The sequence below is a fragment of the Diplotaxodon limnothrissa genome, linkage group LG19 (genome assembly GCF_057381915.1).
Source record: "Diplotaxodon limnothrissa isolate DT_005_m linkage group LG19, D_limnothrissa_male_GT1.1, whole genome shotgun sequence".
Classification (NCBI taxonomy): Eukaryota; Metazoa; Chordata; class Actinopteri; order Cichliformes; family Cichlidae; genus Diplotaxodon; species Diplotaxodon limnothrissa.
This window is the reverse complement of record NC_140614.1, coordinates 7,934,480-7,958,995: the sequence shown is the minus strand read 5'-3', so window position 1 is coordinate 7,958,995 and position 24,516 is coordinate 7,934,480. Positions and strand designations below refer to the sequence as shown.

Genomic DNA, 24,516 nt, shown 5'->3' with positions numbered 1-24,516 from the left:
CTGCAAAATGAATCTCTTACTTTCCTAAACTTTGCCGTCCCCAGTATCGTTTGTTGGGTTTGCGTGCTTCGGTAGAAATCAACAAGGAACATTTAAAGCCTTAGCGACGGATAACGAAGGCTGCTCTGAGAGAGCGAACAAGCAAAACATCATAGCTGCTAAAACGCTACAACAACAACAGCATCTCAATATCCAAACTGAAGGGCGAACACTAACCCAACGAAGGACCATTCGGGGACAGCCCAACTGACTTGTCACAGCAGCATCAGACGCATTTAATTGGTGGCTTCTGTCCCTACACTGATCCTACACAGTTTAAATCCATCTTTGCTGTTTTGCTGTTTTGAGGTACTCCTGATGACTTTAGGAGTACCTCGAATGTGCTATTAATGCATCTCAGTGCAACTTTGGCATTAAATAAAGAGCTGCGAGTGAAGATCTATGAAGAGCTGCACTAAATGTACTTTTTCCCCATTTGTGAGTGCAAAATGTAAAGAAATTGCAGTACTATAGTTTTGGTTTTCATGGAAAAAGTTTGATGTCCTATCTAAGAAAAACCTAAATAGTTTTTAGCATATAATCGCTAGAAGCCCCTTTTTAAAATGGATTGTTTTTAACCTGTAATTTCAACATGTTTTGAGTATTTTTGTGTTGTTTCCAATACCAATAACATCTTTGGTTGCAGCCACCGTTATAGCCAGCGATAAGCTACCTGCCCAAGTACAACTTAAAAAAAACTTTACAAACAGGTATGAGGTGGATAAATAAAATATAAGCGGAAATAAAGTGAGCGGAATGACAGAAATGACAATGTTGACTGTGCAAAGTTCGGAAATGATCGCTCATTTCTCCGAGATGATGACATGAACGAACTGAAAGGCAAGACGGTTCACCTACAACTTTAAATAACACGTCTGATAACACATTTCCCAAACCATTTTTCCGATTAGCTTTCAATTCCATGTCACTGTGCTCCCTGCACTGATAAATACTGAAGTAAAACTACCACACATCTTACTTAATTTTTTAACATGACAGAAATTTAGTTTCTTGTTGAATTTGTACATTTTAAAAGGCAACAAGCCTTCTCTGAAGATTTCTTATTTTTTATTTTTAGGAGCTCAATTTGTAGCAGAATGACATTTTCAGAAGAAGGCAGCTGTTACCTTGCGGTTCTCGACCTCTCCAGATCAACCTGGTGTCCAGAGTCCTCTATGACCAGATACCAGTCACAATGGAGAGTGCTCATTTTTTACAAACACTCGTGTCTCTGAAGCAAAATGAGTTAACTTTTGAGTGTGGCTGCCTGTTCCTTCTCTGCCTTCTCTTTGGCCTTTTCCTTCCCCATCAGCTTCTCCTCTTTCTGAAGCATCACCATGATGTCGGCCACCTGTGAGGTGGAGATGTCGATGTCCTCCTTGTCGACCAGTTCCACTACCTGAAAAAAAACAAACATTTTTTATTTAAAACCACAGAATAGAAGACAATTGAAGACACGTGGAGGATATACATGCACATAACAATACCCTCAACTTTTGATGATGCTTATAAAGCGCTATTGTACTTATGGGAAAGACCAGAATGTTTTGGTGAGACTCAAACAAAGCGAAGTATTTTGGATGTAGAAATTACAGGATACTATGTTTTTGTGTGTTGACACTATTTTGGACGCCTCCATTCTGTCCTGGTTTATAGCCTCCCATTAGTTTCCATTACATCTTTTAAAGGCTTGTATGATGAAATGGGCTGGAGATATTTTAGGTTAAACATAAACATGCCATACATTTGAAATGTTTTTAACAAGCGAGACTCTTTGAGTTTGTTCATTTTAAAGCATATCAAACCTCTAGAAACACATTAAGACTGTGGTATGTTTTTTAAAAGCAAAAGTAAAAACGGTGTATAAAACACATGTATTTGGCAGTCAAGTTGGCAACATGACCACAGTGATGTTAAAAAAAAAATAAAATCGCTCCAAACAGAAACTGCAGGCGCTGAAAAATCAAGCCAACAGTAGATACCAAAGAGTGCAGTTCTTCAAATGGCCACTAGAGGTTGGTATAATTTATGAATCAGATTAATCTTTTTTGTTTGTTTGTTTATTTTTTATAAAAACTGCAGTTCCTTGTGGCATGCTGGATAGCAGCTCCAAGGCCAAATTCGGATCGATGATGACCCATTTTCCTCCTGCCAGTGATCAAAGTCGATCACACCTGCGCTTAAGGACTGATCAGGGAGTTACAGTGGGGCAAAAAAGTATTTAGTCAGCCACCGATTGTGCAAGTTCCCCCACTTAAAATGATGACAGAGGTCAGTAATTTGCACCAGAGGTACACTTCAACTTTGAGAGACAGAATGTGAAAAAAAAATCCATGAATTCACATGGTAGGATTTTTAAAGAATTTATTCGTAAATTAGGGTGGAAAATAAGTATTTGGTCACCTCAAACATGGAAAATCTCTGGCTCTCACAGACCTGTAACGTCTTCTGTAAGAAGCTTTTCTGTCCCCCACTCGTTACCTGTATGAATGGCACCTGTTTGAACTCATCATCTGTATAAAAGACACCTGTCCACAGCCTCAAACAGTCAGACTCCAAACTCCGCCATGGCCAAGACCAAAGAGCTTTCGAAGGACACCAGGAAAAGTATTGTAGACCTGCACCAGACTGGGAAGAGTGAATCTACAATAGGCAAGCAGCTTGGTGTGAAAAAATCAACTGTGGGAGCAATCATCAGAAAATGGAAGACATACAAGACCACTGATAATCTCCCTCGATCTGGGGCTCCACGCAAGATCTCATCCCGTGGGGTCAAAATGATCATGAGAACGGTGAGCAAAGATCCCAGAACCACACGGGGGGACCTGGTGAATGACCTGCAGAGAGCTGGGACCAAAGTAACAAAGGTCACCATCAGTAACACACTACAACGGCAGGGAATCAAATCCCGCAGTGCCAGACGTGTTCCGCTGCTGAAGCCAGTGCATGTCCAGGCCCGTCTGAAGTTTGCCAGAGAGCACATGGATGATACAGCAGAGGATTGGGAGAATGTCATGTGGTCAGATGAAACCAAAGTAGAACTTTTTGGTATAAACTCAACTCGTCGTGTTTGGAGGAAGAAGAATACTGAGTTGCATCTCAAGAACACCATACCTACTGTGAAGCATGGGGGTGGAAACATCATGCTATGGGGCTGTTTTTCTGCCAAGGGGACAGGACGACTGATCCGTGTTAAGGACAGAATGAATGGGGCCATGTATCGTGAGATTTTGAGCCAAAACCTCCTTCCATCAGTGAGAACTTTGAAGATGAAACGAGGCTGGGTCTTTCAACATGACAATGATCCAAAACACACCGCCCGGGCAACAAAGGAGTGGCTCCGTAAGAAGCATTTGAAAGTCCTGGAGTGGCCTAGCCAGTCTCCAGACCTCAACCCCATAGAAAATCTGTGGCGGGAGTTGAAAGTCCGTGTTGCTCGGCGACAGCCCCAAAACATCACTGCTCTCGAGAAGATCTGCATGGAGGAATGGGCCAAAATACCAGCTACTGTGTGTGCAAACCTGGTAAAGACCTATAGTAAACGTTTGACCTCTGTTATTGCCAACAAAGGTTATGTTACAAAGTATTGAGTTGTATTTTTGTTATTGACCAAATACTTATTTTCCACCCTGATTTACGAATAAATTCTTTACAAATCCTACCATGTGGATTCATGGATTTTTTTTTCACATTCTGTCTCTCACAGTTGAAGTGTACCTCTGGTGCAAATTACTGACCTCTGTCATCATTTTAGGTGGGGGAACTTGCACAATCGGTGGCTGACTAAATACTTTTTTGCCCCACTGTACCTGGCCATGGATCCAAAATGCTAATTCAATAATCTCTTAGCAATTTAGCTTGGAATAGAATAGAATCCTTTAATTGTCCCACATGGGGAAATTTGGTTGTAACAGCAGGAAAAAAAACAAAACAAAAAACAGGACACAGAACAGAAACACACAAAATTTTTACATATTTACATCCTGGACAATAGTTACCAAAACAGAGTACTGTACAGTTGTTCTTACACTGTGTTAGATAATGCTGAAAAATGCAGTTTGTCAACAAACTGCTCCTGTATGATTAGAAAGTGTTGGACCAACTTTACCAACACATGCTTTTATTTCAACTCGGCTCGACTACTGTAAGCACTGTATATTGGAGTCAGCCAAGGATCTCTTGCACGTCTTCAGTTCAAAATGCTGCTGCCCGCCTCTTAACTGGCATGAACTGTCCTCTCTCCACTGGCTTCCTGTTCATGACAGAATTAATTCCTAACGCTGGTTTATAAATGGTCTTGCTCCCCCCATACCTTTCCCAGTTACTTCAGCCTTATATTCCCGGACCCTTAGGTCAGCCGACCAGCTGCTGTTGGTTGTCCCAAAATCTAGGCTAAAACATGGAGGAGAACGATCCTTTTCAATTATGGCTCCAAAACTTTAGAATACGCTGCCTTTAAATATTAGACCGGCATCTTTGCTTCCTGTTTTTAAATTTTGAAAACTCACCTTTTTTCTATAGCGTTTAGACTGGTGTGAGTTGATATGTTTATTATGCGTTTATGTGAGTGTCAGTGTTTTTTTTATCTTGTTTTCTTACCCCTTTGTTTCTGTACAGCACTTTGGGCAAACTTTCTGTTTTTAAATGTGCTATATGAATAAGTGAAATCAGCCGCTGCTGAACTTCAACAGGTAACAAAGTGATGAGCATTCAGGCTGCAGTCTCCGTTTCTACCTGTTCATGTGTCTACAGTAGAATCACCGTGACGATCGCTTTAAAGTCTCTTTGTGTTGGTTTTAATCTTGTATTTGTGTTGTTGGCTTTGTGTTTATACTAGGATCTGGAACTCTAGCCTGCAGGCTTATATTGTTAAATAGTAATTATGAGACAGTTTCAGATCATTTTACAGAGTAACATGACATGAACGTAACGAGTGGTTCAGTATCGTACTGCATTACTTTAAAGAAAAGTGTTCTGTGCAATAATTACTTTTTGAGTAATGAACACTGATCACAACAAAGACGGGACATACCTCCAACATGCACAAACATTTGAGCACTCAGCATTTTGCATGTATGTAATATTATTGATATGATATTGATAATGAAATCGAAATTGCTAAATTCTTATCATTTCCCATCCCTAACAATGTTCCTCATAGCAGATCAACTCACTTTGATGACGTCGTCGATGTCAATCTTCCCGTCCTTGTTGTCGTCGAGAGCCTCGGCGATGCTCTGCAGCTTGTGCTCGGGAATGTTCTGGATCTGTCGCATGATGTTGATGAGCTCGTCGATGCTGACCAGGTTCTCCCTAAAGGTATAGAACAGACTGTATACAGGAAACGGTTACCAGGTTTGACGGGACGTAAAATGTGGTGGAGAAGTCTAGGGTCAACATGCTGCATTCAAGGTTCCCAAAAAAATCAGCAAAAAAAAAAAACACACCAATCAAAAAAATTTGGTGCAATTTGTCATAACGGCAGGATTAATTAAATTTGATTTAGTTAAACGCATTTATTCATGCTGAATGCAGCATATTTGTTTTAAACTAATTTCTTTAAGCTGCCCTATGATAGAAACAGAAGCTTACATGCCAAATAATGTCCAATACATCCTTTTTTTTAAGATTTCGGAGACTTTCGTACAGTCTGAACAAACATCAAACATTTCCAATCATTTTATTTTAATTAAATGTGATTTAATTCATTAAATAGGTTAAAAAAGAAAACAAAAAAAAACAACATTTAGCACGTCTGAAGCACAGCAACCACATGTAGCGAGCAGAAATGGAAGCTGAGAATAAGATGAGAGCAGTGTTTGATCCTTTATTGCACCGTTTCAGCATCTGAAAAACCATGCTAGCATGTTACAAGCAAGCAAATGGCGGTTTACCCCAGTTTTGCTTACCTCTTGGCACCGCTATATTTAGCAAAGAATAATCTGTAAAATTTCAAATGAATTAGGGACTCAATTTAGTCAAAACTACTGAAAACGACATTAAAAAGGTATTATTCACTTTTGAGGGGGGGAAACCTTTTGTTCCCTTTGTTATCTCCACCACCATTTTACAGTAACACTAATGATGATGATGATGAAGATGGTGATGATGACAATGAAGATGATAAAGTTATCAATTACAAAGACAAGCTATGTTAGATACACTGATACATGTCATGAAGCATTTGGGTCAATGATCCATAAGCAACATTTTGATGTTTTCATCCTGTTGTCATTGTGTTTACCTGCTGATATAAAGTATAAACATGTTACAAGTGTTGCTTTAAAAATCAAGGAAATGTAATCTGAAGAAGATCAAAGTACTAAAGGCCAGACTGTGCAGCTTAATTTGTTTAGCTTGATTTAACTGATGCGGACTCTACTAAAATCAACTTGTTTAACTTTTACAAACAGGAAAGATGTACTCTATCCCATCAGATATATGCTAACAGTGAGTCTGTCTATGCAGTCACAAGCCAACACGAACGGCGCTCTTCATTAAAAGGTTGCTTGTGGATCCTTCACTTTCAAAAGCTTCATGGCTTTTACAGACTAGCACACACACGCAGCTGCAAAACCATCAGAGCGGTCTAGTTCAACAGCAGTTGGAGCACATTGATCACTTTAGCCTCGCTAACTGATATTTTGCATATAAAAGGAGAGATACAGATGTCAGTAGCCAATCTTTGTGTTGTATCAAGAGCTTTTGTTTGCTCTGAATATAAAATATTCAAAGAGTGATGAAGAGCTGAAAGACTTATAGTCTTTCTATAGAATGGTAAAATAACATTTTACTATGATTTATCTGTTTAACCAAACCACAAGTGGGAATAAATAACTTAAAGTTATTCATTTCATAAGCCCGGTTGGCTGTTAATACGATTGAGGCGTCTCACTGTGGGGAACGCTCGGTCAGCATTGTCCTTAGAAGCTTCTATCAACACTCCAGCAGGGGCAGCCCTCTTTTTTAAAAACAAATTAAATCATTTCTCATTCATTCAGCCTACCTGAGCAACCTAAAATAGATAAACTGGGTCAGGCAGCTGTGGTGAGAGCTAGAGTGATCTGGCTAGTGTAGTGGTTAGCGCTTATGCTACTGAGCCATGTGGCAATAATGCAATTAGCTTGGCCAGCTAGCTATTGTGCTAGGTACGAGGTGGCAGCTAACACGCTCCAAAGCCTAACTCTATGGCAAAGTCTAGTCTGTTAGGAAGATGTGAGCCAGTGACCAAGGTGTTAGCTTACTCAGGTAGCGCATTAAGCTAGCACTCAGGTTAGCAAGAAGAATTTGAATGAAAGACAAAATGTGTCAAAGGGAACAGGATGGTTGTTATTTGACGCAAGTGTCACAGCTGCCAGTCTATACTGGCTGAACTAATGATGTAGAGCAAGGGTGTCAAATGTAATCGGCCCACCAAAGACGCCAATCTGGCCCTGGTCTCTGGAAAATGTGAAGGGAGGGGTAAATTTTGGACGTTTAACTGTATTTTCACAAGTTTTGCGGCATTTTCTACTAATATAGACCACGCCCCCTGCCATTCATACTACACTACAGTAAATCAGAGATAGATGAACATGAAATGACACAAAGTTACCATTTTCACTATGTACTATAGAAATTTTGGATTTTTACAGTGAGTTTACTGTAACAAAAAATAAAAAATAGACACCGTGGATCAAGATCAAAGTGGGCTGTATGTGGCCCACCATGTAAAAGCATGTAGAGGCGTCTGAGGACAAGACTGAGGGAGCGTTCTGCACAATAAGACACCAAAATGAAAAACAATTATAGAAACAAAATAAATAAACTGAAAAAACATAAGTATTAGTCATTAGTAAAATTGTTATTTTGAACTTCGGCATTAAGCCGGAATTTAAAATGGGTGCTTAGTAACAAAGCAGGTAAATAAATTTCTTAGATGTTGAATTATTCATCTGCAGGGCAAAACTATCATGACGCCAAGTTCCCTGAAATCAAAGAGTCCCCCAGTGAAAGCAGTTACACGTGACAGATCCAATTCTGTCTAATGCTATACGGCAGCTTCTCTCACTGAAGCTGTTATGGCTGCTGTTTTCTTACCCAACAGGTGGGGTGGATCCACTGTCCATCTGTCCATCCAGGATGACCTTGTCCTTCTCCAGCTCCAGGATGATCTTGTCAATGCGACCGATCATACGGTTCACCCTCTTAGAAAGCCGCTGGCTGGCCTTTGACTCCTCTATGGCCTTCTCCTGACCAGTCTTGGAGAGCTCCTTTTTTATCTCCTCCAGATCCTGGAAAACAGGGCACAGATGCAAATTTTGCACACACAAAAAAAACGCCGAAACAACCACATAAAACAAGCCAAAGAAGTTGGAGCATTACAAATTAATACTCCATTTTGAGGTAAAACTGCTTAAAAAAAATTAGGCCTGATTGGCAATAAATCATTAAATTTGTCCATTGAAGCCAAAATAAGGCACCTCATTGTACTCCTGGACATCATCCTTCAGCTCTTCCAGCTCCTCTTTCTCCAGAGTCAGCAGTTTCTTCTGCTCCTTCAGCTTTGAGCAGGCATCACTCAGCAGGTCAATCTCTTCCTTGGTGATCTCCTCTGCCTGGAAGTTATTAAAAAAAAAAGAAAAGAAGAAAATATAAACATATGTTCTTTTAAATCAAGACAACCTAATCTGAAGTTCACAAAAAAGTTACTTTTTTAGATTGTGAATTATTACCACAGCCACGTGGTAGATGGGAGCAAGATGGGTGTATACCACTACATGAACCAAGTCAAACACTGTCTTCACTTAGCACGTATAACATGTGGATTTGATACAAAACAAACCCTAAAACAACTAAATATAAGTGGTAAAAGAGGGAAACTGGCAGGCATAGTGGGATACTCCACATAAAAAAACAACTGTGGCACTACAAAGGTTTTTAGTTAAGGATGGAAATGTTACACGGCTTGAAGGACTGACGAGGGGAGGTCCGTGTAGACGTGGGCCAAACAGCATCTCTTTAAGAAATTTCAAAAATAAAAGTAATGAGTGGGAATTTTTATAAGTTAGAAAGTGCAGACAAATACTCACCACAGGTTATTAGCGCAATTTGGCCTAAATATATGGACGTTTGTATTTGCTGTTTTAAATTTTTTTTTAAAAGAAAAGAAAAAATAAATTTCACATTCAGAAAATACAACTTCCTCCGAGTCTTTATAACAGGTCTGAAACTGGAATCTGTACGATTTTCATCCCAAAGCTGAACCTGCCCTCGCTACACTGTTGTTGCTCTCATCTGCAAGCACTAAGCAGTTACTGGTTTATGTCAGCATCAATGTTGTCGTGAATATGGACAGTACTTCCTCTAACTCTGATTATGTTCTCAGTCTTGGGGAAAAAACATGCTAGTGCTGTTTAACCCACATCTGGATCTGCTCAGAGGAAGACCAGACACCATAGGTTCAGGGATAGAACAAGTATCAGGGATCATTTGGGAGGAGGTGTTAATAAAGCCAACCTGGAAACGCAGAAACCTCTGCCACTGCTCAAACTGCATGGTACAGAATGAAAAGGCAGCAACAAGTGAGTGAAAAAAAAAACAACAACATCAGGATATGATACAATCAATGCAAATCTCTTCTGTTGTCTGAAATTAAAGCTCCAGGTAAAGGAAACTATACAACATGATATTACGTGTAGTAGAAAACTGGATGTGTGCAGCACATGAGGCAGGTTTAGAGGGTTAAACTGAAAAGCTTTATTAGAATTCTGACTTTAAGTCAAATATTATATAAATGCATAAAAATATTAAACATGTAACAGAATAAATAAAATAAATGTTATCATCTATTACTAACTTTACCTTGAGTCCCTCTATAATGGGTGCGGTGTCCTTCAGTGTCTCTGAATCGGCTGCCTTTTCGGCTTTAGATGAAGCTGGCTCGGCCTCACTGCGCTTCATCCTCTCTGCTTGAAGCTCTGGTTCACCCTCCTGCAGAAAACAGAGCATGGTTCAAACCCTATAGCAACACCTACAGAAACAACACTGCAAACGACTGCAGGAAGCCTTCAGCTTTAAGGGAGATGTGTCCTTGTTGCAGTAGTTAGGGTTAGGCAGTTAGTTTTTCTTGTGAGAAAGTTGCAGATTTAGAGTTAATCCAATCATGTGGAATATTACAGAAACCTTTTGATTTCTCTAAGCTGAAGCTTCAATGAAAAACAAAGAGCACATCATTCTACCTGAAAACTCACGACTGTGTAGCAAAAGCATGGCCTCTAAGGCTTGGTCAGACTCTTTTAAGGTCTTTTGGTAATAATAACTTTATCTTAAACTGGCTCATAAAGTCTGTCAGTTTGTTGGCACTGGTATCAAAGACTTAAATAGCACCTGGCCTAAACACTGAACAGACATCATACAGAGTCAGTACCCTGGCAGCCTTCTCTGCAGCATCAGCCAGCCTCTCCATCTCTCGGTCCTTGTTGTCCTGCCGTATGGCTGCCTCCTCCTGAAGCATGGTCTCCAGTTTGGTCTTGTTATCCACTTTGGAGAGCTCCAACTCCGCCGCCATTAACTGGGCCTCTTTGGTCTGGAAAAGCAAGCAGAGGGCAGGATATTCGCCTGTATTCCAGTATTGACCGAGGCTGCGTGTTGAGCTTAAAGTACTGCCTGCAACTTTATATCCCAGCTCTGTACTGTTTACATACCACCATTTCAGGAAGTGTTTGCAGCGTGGTTTTCAGCTGGTCTGCAGGAGACAGGGTATCTGGGAGGTACATGGCTCGAGACAAAAGCAGCAGAGAGGTGGGGATCTGCTGGTTGAGATGCAGCTCCAACCACTACCAGAGTCAAACACAACATTACAGAGGTTATTACAAATATGCACTCAAACATACATCTTAAGAGTTTCACCCCTGATGCCATTCCTGAAGTCTCCAGACGGTCAAACCTCTACTTTATTTTTACAGTGAATAATGAAAAATGCCCCCATCTGTCTGCTGTTGTCGTTACCTGGCCGAGTTGTTCTCTTAGTCGTTCTTCTGTGACTCCCAGAGATCTCATCCCTCTGACACGACACGCTGCCTGCACTTCGTTCACATTCAGGCTTTCCACCCCCTCCTCTGCTATCAGCTGATAAACACAGAGAAGAGGTCACACAGAGTCAGCGGCCAGTGTCGCTGCATTCACCCGGGTGCTGCCGTGTGCTCAGACATAAAACAACAGGTTTATTTTTCCTTTTAACCACAGAGATTCGTACCTTGTCGTCTGCGCGGATGGCCCTCAGCTTCATAATGAGCTGGAAGCGGAGGAAGTTGTTGGTCCCAATTGACTGGAGCTCCAGGAGACGACAGAGCGCCACGAGCTGAGGTCGAGTCAGGTTGTCCAGCGTCAGCTCGTCCTCAAACAGTTTGGAGAACTTTATGATCTGCTCATTACTGGGACGCTCCCCAGAGTCCCGGATCTATAGTAATGAGAAGATCAGGGCTTGTAAAAAGTTTAAATGAGACCAGGTTTACATGCAAAAGATGTACTGCTGTTCTCCCGTGCAAAGAATAATCCATGAAATGAATATAGTCAGTGAAAGCATGTAGTAACAAGAAAATACGGAAGAAATACTTAAATTTCCACTATAAACGCTCTTAATGGTAATCAACTGGTCACAACTCTGTTTTAAATAAAAATAAATTAATATTTTCACCACCAGAGAGCAGCAATGAGCTTTTTATTCTCCTCATTTCACACTGCTCGGTGTTAGAAAGCAGACCTTTTGGAAGAAGGTGGAGAATTCCTCCGTCACGTCGCCTTTTGCTGCCTTATTCCTCAGAGCGATCTCCTCAATGGTGTCCTGCAAGAACTTGGCCATCTCCAGTTTGACCCTCAGCTCCTTTTTCAACCTCTCCTCCTAAAAAGCAAGAGGTTACAAATTCAGTTTGCTTAAAAGCACTACAGTAAATCCCACTCAAATGATGTTAGCACTGATGGTGAGACATATGAGGACCAACACAGTCTGAATCTCTACAGTCCGCTTGCGTTCAAGGCTGGAACGGATAGTTGAATCCGCAGCAGACAAACTGTTTCAAACGTTTTTTTGTCAAATACAATTTTGATGACTGGAACCAGCTTCTAAAAGAAAAGTTTTCTTTATCACACAGGACAGAACGCAGGTTACCTCCACCAAGGAGGTCATGTTTTTGTAAGTGTGGGTTTTACCGTCTGTGAACAAGCTTGAAAAGTTTTGAATGGATTGTGATAAAACTTTGTAGAGGTAGCTCACATCCACCCAGGTGTTCACTGTCAACTAATGATTTATTAGGGGAAAATTGTCTCATAACTTAGACACTGTGATCCTTACCAGTGGTTTCTATTGCCAACATATAGAAACTACTTTATAAAGACTTAAAATATCAAGTCAAGACCTGGTCAAGCTCAACAGATTGGTCAAAGTGATAAAAATGTCATATAGGGCTATTTAAGACTGTTACTGTCATAGTCTAGATTAGATAACCATCTAAATAACAACTTAAGTACATGTATAATATTCCTGAATAATACAACTACATATGACATACAGTTCCAATCACAATATTTAGCAAACCCAGCATCGTGGAGCTAAAAATAAATACAATAAATAAATAATCAACCACCCATTTCTACTTACCTTCTTTGTCTGTGTCTCAAAGGTGGACGGCAGCATGTTGGGGAAGAGTTTCAGAGCTACAGGAAGCAGGAACTCCATGAAGGGAACGATGATAAACACCAGGAAAGGAAGAAGTCTGAAGACATCAGCACATGTTCTGAGAAACTGAAAGGAAATTTAAAAAAGGAAATAATATCAGCAAATGGGACAGATCTGTGTAAACTGATGGAATCTTTAAGTGAGACTATGAGCATCTATGTTAGCACTCCCGTTTGGATTTTCAAAAGAGCCGTTGTCTCATTAGGATCCACGTGGGAGCCCATAGTATCATTTTGTGTTGCTGCAATGATGCATGCATGATTTTTTTACCATTGAGATTTGATGTGTTTTTAAAGTGCTCTCATATTTTTTAAAGATTTTTCTTTCTTTTCTTTTTTTTTTTTTAAACATGGAGGGTACAGGAAAAAAAAGTGCCATTCATTCCCACCATTGTAGTTCATATCTGCCACCAGCAGAGGGCAGCAGCAATGCACAAACTGTGTGAAAATGTTGATTTCATCTTTTATTCTCTCCTTAAAATCGCCCCTCTAATAAGTTTCAAAAGTCAGCACTTCCAAGCCCACCTCTATACATCCCCCGTCCACTCACACAGTATTTGCATGGAGCCATAGAGCAAAGGGAACATTTGGCCTCACAAGGCTCTAAAACTGTCCATTTGATCCAACAGGAAGCACATTTGTTCAGCGCAGACCCGAACAATCCCGAGAGCACAGAAGCACTTGGCCAACACTGGCTGACTTCATTGTACGGCTGTCCAAACGTGGCTCGCTGACCATCCAGGACACAATTCCAGCGAACCGTCTACAGAAACAGCACAGAGGGGAAAAGGCCAAAAACACGAGTCCTCCTTTCTCCGCTCTTCCCACCTGCATGTCAGTGGGCCAGTAGGGTGAAGGATTTAGGCCAGCCTGAGTGAAAAGGCCTTTGTCTGCAGGCCCATTGACATGTATATCATCTCCCAGAGTTCCACATCAAAGAAGGGAGGAGGGGGTGAGACACGTTCAAATGGAGGGAGCCTTAAATGGGAGGCCTGGGTATTGTAAGGGAATATGAAAGGAGGAGATTAAGGAGGCAAAGCCAGTCCAGGTTAGATGAATGGCATGTAGACGGGTTTGGGACGTGAACTCTGAGGGAGCCTGCTCCATTTGAAAAGGTGCAGATGGGGTCATAGTGTGGGCTTAATGGGGGGAAGCTGCGGTCATCCTCTGCACTGACCTGCGACCATTAGCATTCCACTGAGGCTTTATATCCCAGCTGCTTTAACATAATCACAATGAAGTCAGTTAATGAATGTGTATACTGTAGGGCTCAGTGTTATGGTGTATGACGCATACATATCTCTGAATTTGAATATTAAAGAAGCGACTTAAAAAAAAAAAGATTGGTCTTCACTTAAGAGTTTTGTAAAACAGGTTACATCACATCATTTCACAGAATGACACACCCTACTGAACTTCTGTGTAAGTGGATATTGAGAAACATGTCGTAAAATGACTCTGCAGCGACGGCTGTAAAATCTCTGCATGTCCATAACTTTCTCCTGCACGCTTTAACACGAATAATCAAATAACAATGAATCTGAATCACAGTTTCATCTGAATTTACAATCAAGTGTAACAAGGCAAATGGGTCATTTCGTTTTTTTAAATGGGAATTTTCAACAAAATTTCAACAAAATTTTCAACAAAATTAAAATAAATGTATAATGGCAGATTCCCAAGTATCAGTTTAAGGGTTTCTTTTAAGTTGGACATAAAGCAGTGAGTGAAATGTGAATTTGGCCACATATTAAAATAAGAACATGGAAGGATTCCCAGACAAGATCTCATTACATCACACAGTTAATACCTTTGTATCAAATCTATGTCTTGGTGTGTTGTAACCACAAACCCCTCTAATACCCTGCCACATAGCCTCTGCTGTTACCCGATGTGCACCTCCCTGGAAATGTATCAACACATCTCATAACACAGGCCGCAACTTTTGTGATTGGCCTACGTTTGATTCCCGTTTTTGAATTAATCAGTGAGAGAATAACAATCACCACATTTCATGGATGTCAGCAAATTCCTGGGGGAACATAGCCAAAGCTATCAAACTGAACGTGAGGGAATACACAGAGTGGAAAAACCTGAAGAAAATACGTTTGCCTGACCGCAACAAAGAGCTGGGTCGCCGTCGGCCACTTGCGTAGGCTACGTTGCTCTACAAAGATTCCCTGCAGAAGTCTAAATTAGTCACTAAGAAGCATTTGCAACTCGCCAATTATGTCACCTAAATCTGCACCATCCTGTGCTGCTGGATTGGAGGTAACAGTACATAAGTGTGAACTGAGCTGACCTGCCCACCTTCCTTGAAATGACACCTGTGTGTGCCAGAACCTTTGGCAGATTACCGAACCGGGCCTCAGTCCAGACAGCGAATCGCGCTGCCGTGGATTCCGAGCAGCTTGTCTCATCAGAAATATTTGCATTACTTCACACAAATCCTACATTTCTCATGCAGTATACTCGTGAAGTCATTTTAATAACTGGAATATATTCTGTATTAAAACAAAACTGTGTAAATAATCGAATTTATCATATTTTTAATACCATGTCCTGTTGCACAGAATTTATCAACAACAGCTGCGTTAGGGATTTGTTGTGAAAGTCACAACAAAATGAGAGATGTAGGCTGAGTGCAGAGATGGGATGAATCTGGTACGCGAGGTAAAGCTTCTTCCTGAAGAGCTTTAATGAAAAGGCACAATCTGCCCGGCGCCTGATGAGTAAACACAGCGTGCGGCCCGTTTCCATAATTGATCCCATTAGGGTTGAGAGGCTATGGATAAAACGGTATAGAACATGATGTCTGAGCTGTCAGGCTTGAATCGGTGCTCAGTCATCGCTGATCTCTTAAACTCACGTCGGTTATCCTCAGTGGAAACTCTGAGCCGGACTAGAAAAAGAATCGTTTCCTTTCACTGGAAGCACTAAAAACTTTCATTTACTTGTTACTGAGCAACGTTTGAACGCTTCTTCATATTCTGCTGTTAATGATCCTGAGCTCTGTAGCTCTGTTACTACTGATACACCTGATCATGAGGCAGGAGAAACCTTTAAAACACGAGCCTCTTTTTAGCATTATCTAAATAAGCTTACATTAGCTGTGTTAGTGGGCTCAATTCACATTCTTGAAACTGACATTACTGTGTTAAAGACAAGCTAAAGCTTGTTCCAGGTGAAAAAAGGAAACTGTTTGCTGACTGGAGGTTGGCATTAATTCTTGCTCTGGGCTACAGAAAGAAGGCATATTTCAATGTGGAAATGCTGGATCTTGTAGCTTCTACAAACAATTTTTCATTTAATAAACACACTTTTGTGCTACTCTGAGTTTGGTATAAATTAAAAAGATCTTAGGCTTAAATATTTACCCTCAGGGGCTGGAAACTAAACTGCAGCAGCCCACACACACACAGAGGTGTGTGTGTGTTACCAGTGCAGAGACAGAGAGAGCAATCACCAGGGAAAACCCTTCCTTTCACCTACATTTTTGTTCACTAACTGAATCAAAGTATAGCCTGCACTGGGATTCTGGTATGACTGTGTAGTACAAATGTAATCTTCACTTCACTTTTATAGATTTGGTAATGTCTTCTCATATCTGTGACATATGGCATACATTCCAGGCATTAAATCTGCTCATTCCAGCAGAAATCAGCAGGTTTTTACATTTCTGCATGACCGCGAAAGAATTACATGCTTTATGTGAATGTTTGAGAAAAGAAAAAGAAAAAAAAAAAAAAAAAAAAAAAAGGTCAGTGAGCCCACTTTCAAACTATTTCCAATGATCACACTGAAATCTTTTGCAAGGTTTTAAAAGAACATTCATTCCTGAAAAACTATTAAAGATTAAATGTTTGCTGCCCTTTCTTACCATTAAACTAAATCAGGATCTGTAATTCGGGACAGATACATAAAAAAAATGTCTAATTTAAAAATGTAAACCCCAACCGTCACCAGACCCTGCAGCAGACAAAGCCTGGCAGCACCCAAAGCAGTAACAATCTCTCCACAATGTAGCTTCTACAGAAATGACAATGTCTTGCAGCCACACTGTGCAACACTCACCTGTCTCCTCTCACGGCGAGACAGAGGATGTCCGTTCAGCACCCTCCAGAACATCCGCCCAGCAATGGTGGTATCGATCCAAAGCAGCCTGAAGCCATGGTAGTAGTGCTTGATTTCATCTACAACCCGCTGTCGGAGCGTCCTTCGGACAGGCTCTGCGTCCAGTGTCGGGCTGTACACCGGCCCTCCTTCCTCCAGCTTCTTCTTATCCTTTAACGAACGCAGCGACTTCTCCACCTTGGAGTCATCCCATCTCCTCCTCGTGGTATGTATCCACCTGACACCAGAGATATCTCGCGGTCGTACTATCGTCCATTGGGGCCCCACTCCGACCGCAGGGTACATTGAAGAGGAAGCGCCCGACGCAAAAGCGCAGTAGAGCCGCTGTGTGTCTGAGCTCTGACAGGGACCCACAAATTCATCTGACACGGGCAAGGAAGGACCGAACGAAGAGACCTGAGCCAAGCTACCGAGTCGGAGCCCATCAGGTCTGAGGACACAGAGCAAAGAGTTTCAGGACCCAAAGTTTATATCAAGTCTTGGACAAAATATAAAGCAGCATTTGAAATGGATGACTTCCTATAAAAAAGGAATAGAGTGTAATTTACAGGGAGGCACAAAAAAACAAAATTAAAATAGAATTTCACCTGAACATGCTGATAGATCTTAATTTGCATATCATACAACACATTTTGGATCATTTGGTTTAATTGCCTTACTTTTGACTGGAAAGTGTGAAGGCTGTGCAGCTGAAATAGGAACCCTCTTGTAATTTCCCTGTAAGAAAGAAGAAAATACGATTAAAGCAGGTGTGTCCTTGGGGGGAAAAAAAAGCCTTCGGACGGACACACACACACACACACACACACACACACACACAGTGTATATTGGTTTTATGAACGTCCCAGAAGCAAAACAGCACCTGCTCATCGGCAGTTATCTGCAGCTCCAACGCATTTATGCAGATTTTCTTAATAAACTGATAATCATACTAGCAAAAACACACTGTGCTTAAAACTAGTCATGCAATAACATCAATCATCAAACTTTGTGTCCTTTGCAATCGCCTGTTCAGGAATACCCATAAAAGTCAATTCACCTTGAGGTTGCCCTTTTATTATTTTGGGGGGACGCTTTAGTATATACATAAAAAGTTAGTTTTTGCTATGGCCACATGTTTTGTTTTGTTTTTAAATATTCTGCTCTTATGTATTTGTCTGTACAGAACCGCCTTGAAGTCGCTCAGTCTTCTGTAAATATCTTTCCACTGATCTTTCTTGGGTGGCTAATTATTCACACCCTCAGCGAGGCCCACAGCAGGGTTCACAGACCACTACAGTGATATGCATGCAGCTAGAAGGTGGAGTGGTGAGACACTTCTAACCAATCACACCAGAGCCGAGGGCTCGGTCACGCCCCTTTTCTAGCTCTCACATGGCCGGCTGGAGTGAGCCCAGCATGGCCCAGCTGAACATGAGGCTGTGGCCTGCAGCCAGGAGGACAGAGAGTTTACTGGAACAGTTTCACCTTTGTGGCTTAGCGGTCATCTACAGTAGCACAGAGAGAAAACCCTGGAAATACAGTGGACAACTCAACTCTCCAGCATGTCCCCAGGCTACACAGCACTGCTGTCTTTTCCGTGTTCGAATCCCCCTGGGGGTTTTATGGTTTTGGTTTCGCATTCAAACACTGCAAATACAATGAAATTCATTCTCCAAAAATTAGTTGAAAGAAATAAAAAGACAAACAGAGCTTTCTATTCCAGGTTTCTCTTACTTATGATGACGATATGAAATTGTGTACTCTCAGATAATTTGCTTTTTCCTTTCATTTTTGTTTTTGTGGTGATGTGATCGCAGACAGTTGCATAGCTGCATACTGTAAAATCCTTATTAAAGCAGAAGTAAGAAAACTGCTGATAGAAGCTTTCCTGCATTAACTGTAGGAATAAACCTTCATTAAGCCTGGGCTGTTAGTTAAAATGAATAGAATATGGTGAAGTTAGGACATGTTAGGACATGTTACACTAAAGTAACCAATCATGAAACCATAACCTGGGAATAACAATATATTGAATATTGATTTGTTCAATCAAAAGGTGTGAGGCCAACTGATTGGTTGACTGGTTTACCAACTGGATCGTCCGAAAAGAAAAATCAGGGAAACTATAAGAAGATTTACATCACCGCCTCAAGGACGATGCTTAGAGACTAATCCTGGCCACATTGATCCGGCTCATTCAGCTTCAAAGCCAAAGGATAATTAGCGAATTAACAAATATATCGATACCGGAAACCATGACCAGAAACTCTGATTGGAGTGATGACAAATGGGAGGCCACAAAGCTTTTCACACATATAAGAACTTTACAGAGATCCTATAGAAGCAACACAAGCGCAGCAAGAGAGAAACAAATTGCACCAATCCCAACCGGTTCCCCCCACCAAAAGGCCACAAGCCATGGTTAGTCAACACTGTTTAAGTCCATCCATCTAATTTTGTTTACACTGAATACACCGGCCCCCCCAAGTAGGTTAGACTTTATGCACATGTTGCTGAGACAACCAATCCAACAACTGCTGTGAAGAACTGCAAGATCCATGCTCCAACAAATCTTAAACTAATTCTTAATGCACATTTAGAAAACAGGAGTCTGCTGTCGTTCTTTAGAGCGACAGCAGACTGTGTGCAAACAAAACCGAAGTTTGAAACATAGAGTTGAAATGCTCGACCCTCTGATTATACAGTACCCACAAAAATTTAAATATTCAATCACAGTGAATGCTAGTGCAGAGATAATGAACACTGGCATTGTGTAAATGTGTAAATCAATAACAGTGTACGTGTACCTCACTATGTTTGTCTATGACGGTCACAAAGGACTGCAGGCTGGTCAATGCTCAGTAGAGGTGGGGATCACCATACATCCCACGATACGATATTATTGCAATTTTTTTTTAAATATTTTGCGATATTCAGATTCTGTACATAAAGGTAAACTTTATCAATATTCATTTTATCTAATATCAAAGCCTCGCACTCAGTCTTTCTCTCATTTCAGTCAGTTTTATTGTTGACAAACTGAACGGTTTGTATTACAGTCTAGTCCAACTTAACTGAATGCAACCATCTGGTACAATTATAGCTATTCTGAACTATGCAATTTATGAAAACTATGCAGCCCATTCAGCAACTGAAGAATTTGAAAGTAAATTAAAACAAAATATAATTTTACATTAAATAAAAAAAGTTTTAAACTTAATTAAAATAAAACATGTCTTAAATTAAAATAAGTAAACTGTCATGTTTATTGCTGCCAAAAAACAAGTTAAACACATTTGGACAGTGAAGGAATGTCAGGATTCTTGCTCAGAAAAAGGATCAACATGCTCTGAAGTCAGAGAGTTCCAGTCCACAAAAACTTTTTTTGTAACAAAATATCGATTTCTGCTGTCCCTGTATCGATACATTATTAGCAAACAAAATATCACGATACTACACAGTATCGATTTTTTCCCCCACCCCTAATGCTCAGCCATCACAGCACGACAGAAAGCTCAATCTGCAGCTCCAGGTCACTATTATTACAGATCTTAAACTTGAAAGATTTTCAGAACTCTACTTATTAATACGTAGATTCAACCATACTACATGAATACTCCTGTACTCATTTTCACACATGATTAGACAGGAATATCAGTTGTCTCAGGTGAGGTTATAAAAGGCACTGACCTTTCTTCATGGAAAGCAATTTATCTGATAATCTGGGCCTAAAGCCAAGAGCACAGTCTCAGTCAGTCCACCGCAGACAGGCAAATCCCCATTATGACCCTCTCATCTATTTATACCCCCAGGCTCAGTGCAATGAGAAAAAACATCACCTTAACTTCAGACATGATATTGATTCTGTAGCATAAACCTGTAACATCTCTAATGCCTGCTGTGGTACACCTATTAACTTTAAAGCCACAAGCACACAGACATATCAGCTGCTATGATTCCTTTAATATTATATTAGTCCTAAGAGCGATTTCATTACATTGAATTTCTTTAATTTATAAACTTGTGAGATGAAATATCTTATTTTAGAAGCATCTATGTGACTAAGTCTCAGTACACTAATTGGTGCACTTTTCATGTCTTTGTTGAATACGTTTAGAATCACAGAGCACAGGCTGGGAAAAGGAAGTAAACCAGTATGCTAGAAACATCTGCGATTTGAGGATGTGAGATTAAAACTGCAGCAGCAGACGGTCCACTGTGCTCTCTGCAGACATCTCTTTGCAAACTTTTTTTAAAAAAATGCTTTAGGACCTGATTATTATTCTACAACAAACCAGAGACCACGCTCCCTGGAAATACCAGACAAAACATTGACAAATGCCAACATTTCGCAGTTGAATCAAGAAATCCCAGAAACGCTGATGAACTGAAACACCAACTACAGGAAGGTTGTTGCTACTACTAAAAGGTCAAAAGTTCACTTGTGTCCACCAGTCTGCCTCTTGAGTGTTTATTCATGGAAATACACGGGAAAGCTAAACTGTGTGTGTGTTATTAGTTTGCCAGACTGTGTTTGTGTATCATTTCACTTGGAGAAACATCAGACCACATTTCATAATTGATCATGACAAAAGTCCTGGTAATTCTGAAGGGGTCACAGTTTTTTTTCTTGCAACTTTAAGGGGACATTGCATTTTGCATATTGCAGTATTGGGGCATTAGTGTCCTCTATACTGTAAAAAAAATCCATTATAGCTAAACAGTCACGATGCCTTGGATTTTATATTCAAAAAGATTAAAAAAGGAGAGCTAGAATGACATAATCGATTATAGCAAAATCTATCCCAAACAGAAAATGCAATCGTCATATTACCCACCTCAAATTAATCAACCACAGAAAACTAGTCAATGCTGATTTTAGTCATAATCAGCTGTATAAAACTGACTATTTGCTATTTTCATCTGCCAAATCACTCTGCGGCTTCAAAGTTGTGAAATATTGAGCAAGGCTAAAACAAACTGGCCTCAATCGTGAAAGTAAAGCAAGACACTTGAATCAACTAAGTGAAATCATCATAACACACAACAGAAATATAGTCTCATGTATCCATAGCAACAAGCATCTGCTCAAACGTGTGTGTGTGTGTGTGTGTGTGTGTGTGTGTGTGTGTGTAAGTGTGTAACCAGGTTGCCTTCAGATAACCAAGTTAAAAAAATTATATTGCCAGGTTGTCCTCAGATAACCTAAACCCTTGGTTACGCTTCGCTTAGAGTGTATCACTCCGATACTTCCATCGCTGTGATACACTCTCGGTACAATTTATTCTTACAGACTCGTTTCAAATCGGTAGCTTAAAAGAATGAATGAGCGCCCGGAGTGTGATGAGTAGTCAGGTGTTTATTCCTGAAACCGGGGCCAGGACCACCTACCCTATGTAAAGGACCCTTCTAGATGCTAATATCAACAAGCTAATTGTTAGCGTTATTTGGTCAACACTGGCAGAGTAAACAGCAAGCTAGGCAGTAACAAACCAACACAGAAACCTTACCTTTGCCTTTCCTGAATTCATTCTTTAGGGATCGAGACGTTTTCATTAAAGGTGCCCGAGATCTTGTAAACAGGATTAACGCCATGCTTTCAGTATGCAAGTGGTTATCTTCACCTTAAGTTAGAAGGTAGCTATCGGGTTAGCGAGCTACTGCTTTTTCGAGAAGTCAAAACGGAAAGGCCTCTAACTTGGTACATATAACTGACAATTCCTTAGATCGATTTAACAAGCCAGGCCGCATATATAACTGCAGATGGGAAAATTTAGCTCCATGTCATGCCTTCCCTGTTACGCATATGACAGCTAGCCGGGCCAGGGTAACATAATGACGTCAAACCGTGCGGCAGCGATTAAAAAAAGCAGCTTCCGGTGACTTTATCAAATAAAAGCCTCCATTTCAGAGTAGAAGTGAGAGACGAAGTAGTATCCGACCGCTTTATGATACCACAAATGCGAATAAGTATATATATAATTTTATAAGACGTGTAGCATGAATTTGCGTATAAATATAATCTAAATATATAAGGAACCACAGATATGACAGATTTGTCTTTTTTCACAAGTTTTTTTTATTCTCTTTTTTTGACAGGAAAATGTACAGGCCATGACTGTACATCATTCAGAAATAAGGCAAACTAGTATTAAACGAATATACAGGGGCATATTAGGATGTAAATGAGTGTGATGTGTAAATAAATTAAATAAATACATAGACATATTTATATGTATTTAGTTGCATAAATATTTAAGTAAAGTAAGGAGATGCCAGTACTGGTAAAGAAAGGGTGGGGTGGAAGGGGTGGTGAGAAGACAATCAGTAACTATGTTGGCATACATGAAATAGTAGGAGACTCTCCCACATTTCAAAGATTACCACGGCTAAGAATCAATTCATTTTTTAGTCAAGCAAGCTTGTTCGTTCAGCAGTCAGTGGACACTTAATTACACTGTTGTCTGTGACAGCCAGAGAGTCAGTAACCCGGTGACCTGCATGCTGTCCAAATTTTGGGATTACCCTAGTTGGTTCAGTTCAAAATAACCCAGTGACCTTCGTGAGGTAGTTTAATTTAGTGTTTTTTATTCCAGTTTGTTAATTTTAGATTTAGACAGAACAAAAGTCTGCATCACACCGCTTGCTCCGTTCATTTTATATATGTATATGGAGGACATCTAAAAAGAAAAGCTGAACAAAGAGAGACAGGACAGAATTTCACTGATGATGACATTTAAATCCTCCAGAGCAGCCCGTACTTAAAAGTTAATGACAAATATGATGTTTTTCTCAGCACCTTATTCTATATAGATCGATGGGACCTATAGCGTGTTTGATAAAAACAGTAGTCAATTGCCATGTAGCACATTAAAAGAAGAGGTGGCTTACTGGTATGACAAACGGAATCTAACTGATACATATATACATATTTTTTATATATTTAGTTGCTAAATATTTGAGTAAAAATATTTTAGAATTCCTCCATTTGTGGAGTATCGTTAAATGTTGATTAACGGTTTTGCAGCTGCTGCTGAGTGACAGAAGGGGAGAATTTGTCTTCTGTTTTAAGTAATTAAAGTGCCCTGTATGCCAGTGTTATGATGCCTTTCTCTCACTTGATCTGTGTTCGCCTTGTCGTAAAATGTTACAAAGCTTAATCCTGACCAGGACTTCAGCTCAGAGACGACCTGTGACACACACACACACACACACACACACACACACACACACACACACACACATATATATATATATATATATATATATATATATATATATATATATATATATATATATATATATATATAGTTTTATTTTGAAGGGCCGTTCTTGTTGTTAAATAGATTACTGTAAGTTTCGCGCCCCTTAGCACGCGCTGCTGGTACTGCATTTTTTTATGCTTGAATTTACAGCATGAGGCGCAAGTAAGCGTCGGGCCTATGCTCTGCCGTGTTGGTATTGGTTATCATAAAGCACTGATAAGGAATTTGGACAAAAATTGAATGTGAGCGGAGAGTTTCCCATTAAGCAGAATCACAGTGATGTGGCTGTAACAACCCTTCTTACAAAGGAATCACACAACTTTTCTTGCAAGTCTGTGATTTTGATTCTTTCTCTTTTTTAGGAACCAAACTAATTTTGATA

General features: G+C 40.2%; 1 protein-coding gene across 3 annotated transcripts; it reads right to left on the bottom strand.

Moving 5' to 3' along the window:
- Positions 1–360: 360 nt before the first annotated feature.
- letm1 (leucine zipper-EF-hand containing transmembrane protein 1) lies at positions 361–22,680 on the bottom strand. Of its 3 annotated transcripts, XM_085342822.1 has the most exons (15): positions 22,380–22,680; positions 17,547–17,604; positions 16,828–17,317; positions 12,677–12,820; positions 11,783–11,920; positions 11,276–11,479; positions 11,029–11,148; positions 10,725–10,856; positions 10,448–10,606; positions 9,883–10,011; positions 8,502–8,636; positions 8,119–8,312; positions 5,949–5,981; positions 5,214–5,370; positions 361–1,438 (listed from the first exon to the last, which is right to left on the bottom strand). In XM_085342822.1, exons 1-15 carry the CDS (start codon positions 22,462–22,464, stop codon positions 1,286–1,288), a joined length of 2,331 nt encoding a protein of 776 aa, XP_085198948.1. In that variant the 5' UTR covers positions 22,465–22,680; the 3' UTR covers positions 361–1,285. The 3 variants fall into 3 exon arrangements, with proteins under 3 accessions (XP_085198948.1, XP_085198946.1, XP_085198947.1); XM_085342820.1 differs by lacking the exon at positions 5,949–5,981; XM_085342821.1 differs by lacking the exon at positions 5,949–5,981 and having other exon boundaries at positions 5,214–5,352.
- Positions 22,681–24,516: the final 1,836 nt, after the last annotated feature.